Here is a 13941-nt window from a genome sequence, read left to right as displayed (position 1 = left end):
GCCTCCTAGTGGCACTTGAGCCTTTCTTTTAACAAGAGATTGAATACCACCAGGTGCTCCAGGCTGTATTTCATGAGGAAGGTACTGGCAATGTTGGGATATAGAGTCACAAGGAAAATGTACAATGTGGGTTTTAATAGTAACCAGGCATTAAAGGGTTACTGTGACCCATAATGATTAGGCATTTAAACAGGAAGGGGCATCAAGAGATAGTCAACAAGTGCTGTAAAGTATTGTAGAATGCCACCAGTCTGAAAAGTCACTCGGGAGGGTGGCTGGATCCTTTGCTAGAGTAGTGACGAGCATTTAACCTCAGAGTGGGTTGTTACTAGTGTGGATGGCGGATGGTGTCGATGTATATACCATACGTATTGTACACAGTGGAACTCCTAAGAATAAAAGCCTCATCTGAGAGTAGTTTACAGCATCTCTTTGCTCATTAAGAAAGGGAGAGGTGTTTCTCCAGCTCACAAGCTGCTGACTACAGTCACAAAGGTGGAAGATCTGGTGCCAAATGTTGACGTGTTGCCTCACACGCTATGCAACATCAAAAGCGTTTTAACAATCCTCTCCATGTCTGGTTAGAAATAAAAGACCCTCATGAAGCTACAACCATATCATTTCTGTGAATTTTATAAAATTCTACTCAGGACATAGATATAAGCAATAAAAAGAGTATCTGTTATACATAAATATACACATCTGAATAAATAGAACCTCCCCAAAAGATCAGATGAGAGTGGGGTGGAGAGGTTGAAAAATACAGCAATGGGACGATCACAAGTAACTGACAGTCATAGAACACAGGTTAATTTGGGTCAGGTACCAGTGTAGAGCTAAAAGGTGACTTCAGTAAGACACAGTGTGTGGATCTGCAGTCCGAGCAGGTCTAGCAATTGCACATGGGCATATGAGCTTTCAGACTGGCCTAGTGTATACACTCACTTGCAAACACACAAGCACAGTTGACATTCACACATAATTGTGTGAATGCATTTCTATAAGCACACAGTCTTTCCACATACATGGAATTATATTTCTCATCAGAGGCTACTGGAGTTTCCTGATCACATCTCTGTTTCTGCTAGGAGACTTTCACCAAGGCCGGATGTTACCAAAACCATTTGGGAACTGGAATCTGAAATAGAAAAGTGTAATTTTGCTAGTGAATTGGATGGAAGGTAGAAGTGATCTGTACATAAAGTGAAAGCACAATTTGAAAATAGCAAGGAAACATTAGAGGTAAGAATGCAAGCATCCACAATCCTGAGTATCGGTCACTAAACACGTGTAGTCAGTGCTTTAAGAGTAGGGAGTGTTGTTGAACTTTACCCCCACCATCCCTTACCATTGTCTAGGCTGGCTGAGAGCCGATGTGGTGTAGTGGTTTGAGTTTTGGGCTATGACTCTGGCGACCAGAGTTTGATTCCCACTCAGGCATGCAAACCCACTGGGTGGCCTTGAGTGAGTCACACACTCTCAGCCCCAAGAAAACCCCATGACAAGTTCGTCTTAAGGTCACTATAAATCAGAAACTACTTGAAGGCACACAACAACAACAAGGCTGGCTAGGGCTGATGAGAACTAGGATCTACAATATCTGAGGAGCCACAGGTCCCCCAAGCTTTCTCAATCTCATGCCCTCCATATGTTTTGGACCACTTCTCCCAGCATTCCTGATTGGCCATACCTGAGGCTCATGGGCCTTGAAATCTCCAGGGAGTGCTCAGTTGGGAAAAGGCTGTGCTGGCTATGTCCAAAGAGCACCCCTCCCCTCATGTTAAGGAAGGACTGATTCTAGAGTCTGCTGTAATATTAATGTCTGGCTATACAAAGAGACAGCCTGTCTTGTGTTGTAACCAAGGAAACCATTACTTAAATGCAATAGTAGAACTCTCATACAGATGTGCTACCTTTTGAACTGTAGTTTGCACACTGCCAGTTTCTCTTCCCAAAGTATGGTCTTTAATGGGAATATGAGGAACTAGACAAAGTCTACGAAAGCTAATGCAACACCTTCTTTTGCACAATTAGTGTCAAAGGTGCTACAACAATCCTTTGTATACTGATATCTCAGACTAACATGACTATGTCTCTGAATCTACGTTATGTTCTGTGGGTTAAGTTCCAGCAACTGCTTCTCACCATTGTAATAAAGAAACAGTACTTTTCTACCTGATAAAATGAGAATACTAAGCAAAACACATTAGACACAAAGTCCCAGTGGCATTCCCAGCCCCGGTGTCACCAGGTGCAGGACTTTGAGGGTGGGGCTTATGGAGGTGAGACCAAAAGGGCAGCCTCCCCCCAAGCCTTCTGAGTCCACAGAGGACTCAGAGAGCAGCCTCCCTTCCCCCCATGTCCTCCAAGGACTCAGAGGGCAGCCTCCCTCCTGTGTCTTCCAAGTCCTCTGAGGACTTGGAGAGCAGCCTCTCTCCTCCCCCATGCCCTCTGAGTCCTCCATGGGCAGCCGTCTTCTCCCTCCCTCCATGCCTTCTGAGTCCATGCATGAACTACTAGATTGCATTTAACTGTAGTGTTGTCATTTGGAGAGGGCAAAAGATTAGATGTCACTGCAGGGGAAAATTTTCATTATGAGGGACTACTGGGATGAAAATGGGTGCTACAAAAATGAGTAATTAACTCTTGTGATTTCTCTGCCTTTTTTTTAAAAAATGAGCTTGGTGTAATGGTTTCCCATTCTTGCCAACCTCCGTGTCCCAATTTCACCACCTCTCAGTCAGGGCCCAAAAGCCTTACTGCTCTGACAGATCCAGGAGTTCTTCTCTCTGGCCATGACTTCACGAGTCTCCGTCTCCTCCTCTTCCTCACCCTCAGAAAGAAGGTCAGAGATTTGCTGCTGGAGTTCAGGGCTGATGTTGTTTTCCGCCAGGATCAACGTCCGCAAAGCTGTTGGATAGTTTTCCACCATGTCCAGCAGAATCTGAATAGGGCAAGAGCCAGAAACAACTGTACCAGACAGCTCATCTTAAGAGGCCAAACAGCCAAGAAAAAAGAATGCAAGAGATTCAGATCTGCCCAATATACAATGGTTCTGGGCTACATTTCTTTCTGAGCCGTTGATTTATTAGTTGCCTTTGGAACTACATAGTTCTAAAGGAAATGCAATCCACGCTAAAATCAAACAAAAGACTAAATACAAATAAATCAGAATTTTAAAAACAACACAAAATCAGTTTTCTTCAGTTACAGGAAAATTTCTCATCAGTACAGACCTATGTTATATCAATGAAGTGTCTATTCTGGTCTAATAGCTATAGATGTATCACCCACAGCTTCTACTACCATATTTCCCTACCAAAACCTGTTGCATGATTGCTAGCTGTACATAAAGTTAAGAACTAGACCAAAGTGAAATTTATGGAAGGGAAAAAAAGGTCTAGTTGGAAGGCAAAACCAGACATTTATGGACACCACAGATGGTATAAGGCACTTTGTATGTTCAGGCAAAGAATGAAGTTGGCAATGTAATCCCTCACCTCAGGAGCCACCTACAGAAACTGACTGGACTGGGAGCTGAATCTTAATTCTACCCTGGTGAAGAGGCAATGGAAATGTCATCTTCCACATCACTTGGGACCAGAAGATGGCTGGGGTAAGGGTGGTCAAGGCAGACCACAGGGAAATACAACTCTAGTCTCTGGGGAATGCCCAGAGATCAGCTACTCTTGCTACTGCTGCACTTTCAACATCACCCCATCTGATGTCTGAGGCTACTACCTTACTCTGCCAGTCCTGATGGGCAGCAAGGGCTACAGGATATTGCGGCTCTGCAGAGACTTATGGGCAAAGGAATTCAGCACCTGCAGAATCAAGTGACTGTGCTTACATCCGTGGTGAGTGAAATGTGCAGCTCTCAAGGCTGTTTTTATGGACCCTGAGGCTCAAAGACTGCAAAAAACAAGCAAACAAAAAGCAAGTTGCTTCTTGTGGAAGCGGCCCGGAGTGGTGATTCGCTTTTTAATTAGATTGCTGAGGCTACCTGTACTGTTTAATATTTAAAGCTGTATTTCAAAACTAGAAGTCAACTTCCAGTTACTTCCCATATGTCAGCCCTCCCTGCATGAGCCTGTCTGGATTTTGCCATCTTTGAAGAAGTCCCTTTTCTTGGTTCTTCCATCTCCACAGCAGTGTGAGAGAGCTTTCTCAGTGGCTGTCCCTAGACTTTGGGACTATCTTTCTATATAGGTTAGGCTGGCTTCCTGCTTGCTGTCCTGTCGGCAGGTGAAAACTGTTGTGTATAACAGTTTTTGGGAAACTGACCAAGGAGTTTTAATCGTGTGCTGGTTCCACTGATATTATCATTTTAATGGCTACATTTTTTTTTAGTGGTTCTAATGCTATACACTTGTCTCTCCACATTTGCTGAGGTTAGGGGCACAGAACCCCTGTGAATGTGGAAAAAACCACAAATATGTATTTACCTGAGAGAACACCTCTCTGGGAATCTCTAGGTCCCCCAGTGCAACTCTGTAGTCAACATATATCAGATGTTGACCATAGAATTGTGCTGGAGGAGATACAAATGCCTAGTGGAGTGTTCTCTCTAGGATCTCTAAGTTCTTTGATATGACTTTGGTTAAAGTTGACCATACAGTTGCGCTGGAGGACCTAGATATTCCTGGAGAGAACATAATACATGAATAATCAAAGCTGCAAAAATCAAAGCTGCAAATGTGGAGGGACGAGTGTAGTTTATATTTTCACAATAAGCTTTTTATGTTTTTACCACCATGTGCATTTATTTTTCTTTCTTTTAACATCCACTCTCTGCCTTGAGTTCCAGTTCTGGGGGGGAAAGCAGGATGTGAACAAACAAAAACAGCAGCTCTGGGAAAGGCGTGAAATGGCCATGCCCCATATCTTGGTATGTGCATGAAAAGAACCTAAAGTTTCGTTGGAAGTCAAAAGCAGAGATGCCATCTTCCACCCCAATTCCACCTAAAGAAACTGATTGAACTGGCAGTTAAATCTTGGTTCTTATACTGGTAGAAATACACTGAATGTGTAATTTTCTCTTGATCCCAAGTACATTCAAGAGAACTGGACCTCAGAAGACATATCTTAAAAAAAAAAAAAGGGGGGGGGGTTGGAGGGCATAAAGAGGTCTCTTCCTTGCCTCTATCAAACAAAGACCTTTTATATGCAATCTATGGCTCCTCGGGTACTTTATGTAAGAGGGGGCAAAATACACTTGGAGTAAATGATGGACAAGACTTATGGCCTGGAAAAGGAAATGAAGGCAACCAGCAGCCATGCTCCCCTTACCAAGGCTGATTGGTTGGTAAGTCCTGTTCCTTCCAAGTCCAAAACCTCTAGGGTCCGACTGGATGCCACAGAAACTGCCAGCATTGCCGCTATCTGGTCACCTATGGAGCAGAAAGCCAGGAGATGTTAGTAGACTTCATGTGGGCCATGTTCTACGTGCCCAAAAACAGTAGCATTCACAGGGCACTATGGCACCTCCAGTCCCATCTCTTCCCACAACCTTCACCTAACACCAGACTAACACTTAACTACTAAATGCTAGGGACAGATTCAATAGATGCCACTTCCCCCTATCTTTTGATAAATTGTTGCACCTGTTGAATTTCCTGCCTGTTAAAGCACAACACACTATGGAAGGAGTGATAACTCAGTGTTTATGCTCTTCTTCCCCTTGCAAGTTGGCAGAAAGGAAAGGGATGCTCTGGGCACAGCTAGAATGCTGCTCCCTCAGCCCCGGGGTAATACCAAGAGAGCTTGCTCTTTATTGTAGAGGCAAGTTAAACCTGGGCCCCTGGCATTCGAGGAACTAAGCCTTGGCAAAGGAGAGGCAGAGGAGGGAATGCCTCGCCTAGTTTGGGAGGGCAGGAGCAGGTAGCGTGTGCTGAGGAGCAGCAGCTCCTGTTGGTTTCCCTGAGGCAAGATGGGGAGAGAAGAGCCTGCCCAGTCTAGTCTGGGTCTCACCAGCTGCCAGTTCTGCTCAAGCAGCACAGCTGTAGAGAGAGAAAGTTTCCATGACAACCATGGCCAGGCCTTTACTTCTTGCTATTTTTTGAAGAAGAAGCTGGGGGAAGGGACACATCATGACTGCCAAACAACGGTAGCCTAAGGGTCCAACAAGAAGGGGCACACAGCAGAAAAGGTAACATCGAGCACAAAATATATTGCCATGCTAAAAGTAGAACGAGGAGCTCATCACCATAGGGCTGCCAAATGTGGAAGGTTCTTCCCGGCCCAAAGGGTAGGCTGGGAGCAAATCTCAATGTCTGTAGAACATAAGAGGCTGTCATCTTTCCAGGTTGAAAAGCATTACAGTCATCCCTCCTAACTCATGGATCTGAGATCCGCGACCTCAATTATGCGCGGTGGGGCACATCCCCCATATAAACAGAGGGCCAAATGTATTACATTATTACAGTGATCCCTCCACATTTGCTGGGGTGAGGAGTGAAGGACCCTCGTGAATGTGGAAAAGTTGCAAATAAAATAAACACTATTCCTTTTACCTAACAACAACAGCATTATTTATTTCCTGCCTCTCCTTAAGGCTTGAAACTTGCTGAGGATAATTCAGTAGCAAGCTAGAGTCCATTCACACTAGACAATTACAGTGCTAGTATTCCACTTTAACTACTCCGGTTCCATCCTATGGAATCCTGGGGTTTGTAGTTTGGAGAGGCACTGGAGCCCTCTAGATGAGAATTCTGAATGTCACTCTCTAAACTGCAATTCCCAGAATTCCACAGGAGGGAACTATGGCAGCTAAGGTGAAATAAAAGTGCTATATGTGAATGGGCCTCCAGATATTCAATTTATTTCTTCATTGTTAGCTGTTCTCAATCCTACATAGTCTCCATAACTCAAAAGTGGGGGAGGGGGGAAGACTCGTATGTCTATGCTCCTCTCACCCAGGGGGGTTGTAGTCCAAGTTCAACACTCGCACCTGGGAACTGTGAGCCACTGCAATAGCCAGGCGCCCCCATCCTTTGGCTGTGATGCCAGGGTTAGCACTTAGGGTCAGCTCCTTCAAACCTAGGTCATAAGCAAAAAGCCCATTAAGACAGCACTCACAAGATTTCTTGTGAATTAATCAATCAGTACAAACTGCATATTGCCTTTTGTTTCACCAGAAAAAATCATGGTTATAGATCATGATCTCCATTTTAGGCTCAATTTCAGTGTCATTAGAAGGCTTTTTTATAACTTTTTTTTTAAAATGATGTTTAAAATAACAGCCAAGATTCTGCATTGTCAAGACAATTATAATGATGGAGCCCCATCATTATAGCTGCTTTTGCAAATGCCTCTCCCAACCCCTGCAAAAAAAACAAAACAAAAACCCTACCTCTTAAGTCAAGCAGTGCCCCAATTTAAGGGTTTCCAAGGCACTGCAGATTGGTAAATTATGACTTTAGTGCTCACCTGGTCATGGGGCATGTTGAGACAGGCAGCCAGAGAGGCCTCTTGGGGTTCTGCCGTAGCTGCTCGTCTCAATAAACCTCATGACCAACCAGGAGAACACTAATAATTTCCCAGCAGCCCAATCTGCAATGCCTCAAAAACTCTTCAGTTGGAACATTACCTGACTTCAGAGGTAAGTTTGGGGGAGGGGGGTCACATTTGGTCATTAACAACTACAAACATCCATCCCAAAGGTTATGAGATCATAAGTGCAGTTTACAACCTCATACTGTAATTGTTGAACAACATGCCAGCCATCATTTTAATATGTGTTTTATTATTGAAAATTACAAAAAGATTTTTAAAATTACCTCTCTCTCTCTCTGTGTATATGTGTTTGCAGGGTGGGGGTGGGTACTCTATATACACAAATCATTAAATGCTTTTAGGAACAAAAATGTCCCAAATCTGGTGGCTGACACAGTAAATAAAATGGCACCCACAATGATGATAAAAGTAATAAAAGGAATGCTATTAAGGCAGCGGTGGAAACTTGCTGTCCTCCAAGTTGGGATGACTTGTTTGGTTAATTGGAGCTTACAGCACTACCGCTAGCAAACATAGTAACAGGAATGTTGGGAAGTGCAGTTCAAGTGCATCTGGAGGCTCACACAATTCCACCCCTGCTTTTTCAGCACTCTGAAGTCTGCCACCTAAGGTCTGCCCTAGTAGCAGCAGTACTGGTATGTTTCAAGAAACAAAAAGTTGTGGTTACAGCATATGAAAGAGAAAATGAAATCTGGGCCAAATCATATTGTGAACACTTAGTTAGAATATGACATATTAATGGTTGCCCTGTGGCTGTGAATTCACTTATTCCATCTTCTTATAATCAGGACAAATGCTGTTGACTATCGTGTTGACTACCTTTTCCACAATACATTTACTCCTGGCCAATTGGGACTGATCATTTAGTTAGAAGTGTTGCATAAACTGGACCAAAAATAACCAAAAATTAGAGCATGTCATACTAAGGATGGAATTCTGTTAGTGACTTGGTGCTGCAGAAGAAGACACCCAGCACCTCTGTGCATTGCTCCCACAGGCATGCAACCTACCTTTCTGTTGCTGGCATCCTTCTGGGCCTCCCCAGTGTCCCCCCAAAAATCCAGAAGGACTGCATCTGCCTGCAGAAACACAGCTGGATACTGCCTGGCTGCTCCACATCCTCCCCCAGCCACTAAAGCACTGTAGAGGGGGCACACAAAGGTAGGTTGTGCGTGTTGGGAGGAGGAGAGGAAGCGGAGCTATGCCTGGTAGAGCATGCAGGATTTCAGCCTACATTAGCTTCTAACATGTTAAAAACAAAACAGTTTGAATTATAGTTACTGAATGGTTATCTGATGACAGACTGTTTGAACTCTTTTTCCTACACTAAACTTGGTCATCTGATTTTCCCAGTCACACTATTCCAAACAAAGGAACAGCAAGTTGCAAAAGGAGTAAGTGTTGATAGGTGCATAAAAATAATTGTTCTTTCAAGAAAGAGGTTGGTGAGATGCAAAAAACACAGATTTACATTTTGGGTCATCTTTTGAACTTTGGAGTGGTTCCAGGCACAGAAGGTCTTCTTTTTTCAGATACTGAGGCATGGGGTGAAGACAATAATGGAATCAAGAGCAGAACAAGAGGACTTTAAATTCAGTCAAAGCCAGTCTTGGGTACTCTCTCCTTAGAAGAATTTGGTTTTTTTAACCGAGGATTATACTCTCAGCAAAAGAGTATTTGGTGTTATTTCTGAAGAGCATAGTTGAATAAGATTTACACAAGGGTATTTCAGATAAAGAACTAGCTTCATGTGCTGACTTTTATGTTAGAGCATCAAGTCTAGGTTGCCAGTTCTTCTTTTCATTTCTAATACAGCATACAAATCCAGATCACACAGACTCTGTGGGAATGGTGAGTTTTGGTTAACAACACAGCAAAGTAAAATTACTCCTGTTCTCAATACTATACATTCTTTCTCAGAGTGGAAGTCAGCTCTCTGAAGATTCCCCAGTCAAGACAGTAACTTCACTAGAGTTATGTATATGTGCAGTGTGTAGATTCAACTGTTGATTTATAGCAACTCATGAATTTCTTTAGGCTTTCTTAAGCAAGGAACAGGCCTTCCTCTTAAATATAGCCTACAGCACCTGATATTTATTGGTGGTCTCCAAGCTGAGTAGTACCCAAATCTGATTAGCTTCTAAGATCAGACAGGATCTAGTGCCCTCATGGTATTTATCCCAGGCTGGGAGAAACATGGGATATAAATAAAAATAAGGCTGTTCCCCAGAGTTGTACTGTACTGAAAACTCAATGATCCAGTTTCGTGGGGCAGGCATTCTATTCTTCCACCTTCCTCACAAAAAGAGAACAGTTTCAACCACTATGCTCTCCCAGTCTGCTAACAGAATAATCACACAGTGTAACCTAAGATCATTAAAATTCCAGAGATATGCAAATAAGTACTCTTCTGATTACCTGACTTGGCTCCATCAGGAGGCAGAAGGCCACAGATCAAGTTGATACCTTCATCACCCAGCATGCAGTCCCCCAGGTCCAAAGCAACTAGTGAGGGATGGATGGAGAGTGCCGGATTGAGGAACGCTAGACCAGCATCGGTCAGGGGACTTCCATGGAGGCTATGGGAATAAAAAAAAATAGGGATTACAAATTCCCCTTTCACTGAGTAGCAAAGGAACAGTGGAGGAATCATAGGCATATCTACTGTACTCAGATGCAGGGCCCACTGAGTTCCACTGGTTTACTTCCAAACACACACACACACACACAGTTTTGCAGTGAAATTCAATTAATGAGGCAGAGTAGCTGCACAATAAATGTTTTGTCCAGATCACATATTGTGACATGCTTTTAGGAGTTGCAACCCAATTCACCAGATGGTTGCAATGGACTCTGAAATAGGCTTCCTTCAGTAGACTCTGACCCATGTAAATTTCTATTTTTATCACAATAGGTTTGCTATTCTTTAAGATGGATTCTGATGTTTTTGCTGCGACAGAACAAGAAATTCACCACATCAAAAAAATGAAGAACTGCAACTATCCCACACTTCCCTCCTGGAACAGCAAATACTAGAAAGTTATGTTTTCATTTTACTTTGATAAGGAATGCATTACAAGTAATGTGTGTGCTTGTGCCTTCAAGTCACCCATCAATTTATGGCAAGCAATAGTGGCAACTAAATAGATGTGGAATTCCAGTTTGAGAATCAGTGAAAAATGGGAAAAACTTTCCAGTGGAGCAGGGAAAAACACAGTTTAGCATTCTTATTTTAGACTCATAACTACGTACACCGTATAGATTGTTGGATTTATCTGAAGGGCTCAGGGAAGGTAAATTAAGATTATAACAAACTGCAGTCGTAATGACTTGGCCACCTTCATCCCACTACACCACTGGCAGCAACACTGGCTACCAAAAGTCAACAAGAACCAATCTAAGGGTCCTGCCCTGTTCCATTTAAGGACTGCACTAGACCATGACATTTAGAATATTTTAGCACAATTCCTATTGCATTACTCTGCATAACAAATGAAGCTAATTATGAAGGCAGTGCGCTCTTCCTTCTGTTACTGGCAATTTCTGGAAGCAATTTCTCTGCTTCGCTGCAGGAAAGAGAAACCTATGGCCCTTGAGATTATACTGGACTCCAGTTCCCAACAGGCCAGCCAGCAGGACTAATGGTCAGTGCTGATGGAAACTATAGTCCAATATATAGAAGGGCACCAGTTTCTCTTTTATGCTGTAGAATATTAATCAGTGCTTGTTTTGCTTGTTAATATCCTGGGCATTTTAATCTAGATGGCTGTAACAACCACCATTTTGGATTAACGTCCCACCTTGCCCTTTAAAGCCTTCTAGGGCTGCATCTGTGCTGTAGAAATAATGCAGTTTGACACCACTTTAACTGCCATGGCTCCATGGGATTCTGGGAATCATAGTTTGCTGTGGCACCAGAGCTCTTTGACAAAAGGCTAAAATGACTCGCAAAACTATGATTCCCAGAATTCCACATCTTTGAGCCATGTCAGTTGAAGTGATCTCAAACTGGATTACCTCTGCAGTGCAGATGCAGCCAATGTTTCTGTACTACAGACACAGACGCGCACATATGTATGCACATAAGTGAACAGAAGATGTTACGGAGTAATTGAGGTATGCTAAAAATATTTTAGGAAACCAGCACTGATGCTGCAATCCAGTGCATAATTACCTAGGAGGGGAAGACACTCTTTCAGCCTCAGAGGATGGCAATGGCAAGCCCCCCTTCTGAAGAAAACTCTGACAGGTTTGCCTTGTCTGTGTGTGTTGTGTGTCTTCAAGTTGTTTCCAACTTATGGTGACCCTATAATGGGGTTTTCTCGGCAAGAGTTGTTCAGAGGAGGTTTTCCATTGCATTCGCCTGAGGCTGAGAAAATGTGACCTGCCCAAAAATAATAATGATGATTTTTTCAAAAAAAATTGTAATAGGTTTGTTAAATTTTTTATTTGTGAGCCGCCTTGAGTCCCTTTCAAGGGAGAAAGGTGGCATAGAAAAATAACATAAAATATGCCTGGCATTTCAGTAAACCACTGATCTCCTTTTCCCAAGATGTACTAAATGGAGCAGGAGGAAGAAAGACTCACAACAAAGACTGGACGGAGCGGTTGGTCTTGAGGGCTTCAGCCAGCTGCTTGACCCGGTTGATGTTGGAGACAATCCCCAGGTTGAGGTTGAGTTGGGCCAGAGAGTGTGACTCGGCCACCCCTCGGCAAATCCGGCCAAAATCCCGGTCGGAGAGCTGGCAGCCCCGGAGGGACAGGAGTTTGATGGAGTTCTCTCTGAGGCTTTCGCAGATGTCGCGGATCTCAGCGCTGGATAAAGTCTCCCCAGAGATCTGGATGGACCCTGGCAGCATCTTCCTCCTTCCTACCTTTGGCAAGCAAGCAAAACCCTTTCAGGATCCAGGCAAGGAAGGGGCAATCCGGACTGACAGCTTTGCAATGCAAAGGTGCCTGCGAGGAGTGTGCAAAGGCGGTGCAAAGTTGAGGGCGACTCTGCCACATGAAAGGCACCAATCCTGGATCAGAGTCACAAGGCCCTAGCTGCAAATTCAGGTAAGCACTGCTTTCCCGTCTCGCTCAGACTGGATCTGTGCTGGAAAGGAGGGAGATTCTGCACAAATCCCAAGACAAGAGCAGAGAGAGAGAGAGAGAAAGAGGGAACCCAGATGAACACTGTCTGGCAGGTTCAAAACTGGAGTATGATCTGGATCAGCCCCTCAGAATAGCCAGGTGTGCGGACTCAGGATGCTGACAGAAGAGATCCAGAATGCCAAAACCAGGGATCTTAATCCAGAGCAGGATTTGGATGGGAGCAAAAAATCCCAGCCAAGTTGTTACATGAACATATATAGAATTATAGAGCTGGGAGAGACCTCAAGAACCATCCAGTCCAAACCTCTGCCATGCCATGAAGGAATGTGTGTGAGAGATATATAATTGATACTAATATATAATTATATTAATATAGATAGACAAACAGACAGAATGAATTACAGTGATGGAAGAGACTTCAAGGGCCATCTAATCCAACCGCCTGCCATGCAAGAAAATATATATATATATATATATATATACACACACACACACACACAATTTATATTAACATATAACTATATTAATATAAATAGATATATAGACAGACAAATAGAATTACAGAGCTAGAAGAGGCTTCCAGGGCCATCAAACCCAACCCCCTTCCATACAGGAATATATATATATATATATAATTATATGAATTATATTAATATATAATTATATGAATATAGACAGAATCACAGAGCTGGAAGGGACTTCCAGGGCCATCCAGCCCAGCCCCCTTCCATACAGGAATATATCATTTATATTAAGATATAATTATATTAAGATAGATAGAATTACAGAGCTGGAAGACACCTCCAACCCCCTGCCATTATATATATCTCAGTATCTAGTGGTTCCACTGCCTTCCTCTTCCTTCCTTCCTTCCTTCCTTGCTTGCTTCCACAGCTTCCCATCCACAGCAGGACTCGAACCCAGAGCCAGGCGGCGGCACTCCTTGGGGCGTCTCCGTCCTCCTCCTTAGGGACCAGCAGGGAGCTCCCTGGGAGGCATGGGCCCGGCGCCGGCGGGGAGGGTCGAGGCTCCTGCTTTGTCTGGCGCTGCGCCGCTTCCCAGGGCCACAAAGGCGGCGGCGAGGGAAGGAGCAGCGCCGCCGCCGCCGCCTCCCTCTCCCTCTCCGTCTCCTCCTGGCTCTCCTCCTCCTCCTCCTCCTCCTCCTCCTTCTGCCCAGACAACGCCAACGCCGCCTCCAGGTGTGCTGCTCTGCCCCCTAGTGGCCGCCGCCTCACACTGCGTCTCTCTCTCTCTCTCTCTCTGCTGGAGAGGTTGATGCAGGGCCCCCAGACTTGGTCCTCTCCCTCTCCAGAGCATGTCCTCCACCTC

General features: G+C 44.1%; 1 protein-coding gene across 1 annotated transcript; it reads right to left on the bottom strand.

Annotated features, from left to right (window-relative positions):
• Positions 1-617: 617 nt before the first annotated feature.
• LRRC73 (leucine rich repeat containing 73) lies at positions 618-13071 on the bottom strand. Its single transcript, XM_042446933.1, has 6 exons — positions 12103-13071; positions 9934-10094; positions 6919-7038; positions 5290-5393; positions 2761-2944; positions 618-1138 (listed from the first exon to the last, which is right to left on the bottom strand). Exons 1-6 carry the CDS (start codon positions 12372-12374, stop codon positions 1068-1070), a joined length of 912 nt encoding a protein of 303 aa, XP_042302867.1. The 5' UTR covers positions 12375-13071; the 3' UTR covers positions 618-1067.
• Between the last annotated feature and the right edge of the window lie 870 nt (positions 13072-13941).

Source organism: Sceloporus undulatus, chromosome 1 (assembly GCF_019175285.1).
Source record: "Sceloporus undulatus isolate JIND9_A2432 ecotype Alabama chromosome 1, SceUnd_v1.1, whole genome shotgun sequence".
In the NCBI taxonomy this organism is placed as follows: domain Eukaryota; kingdom Metazoa; phylum Chordata; class Lepidosauria; order Squamata; family Phrynosomatidae; genus Sceloporus; species Sceloporus undulatus.
Note: the sequence above shows the minus strand (reverse complement) of the source record. Positions and strands in the feature narration are given on the sequence as shown.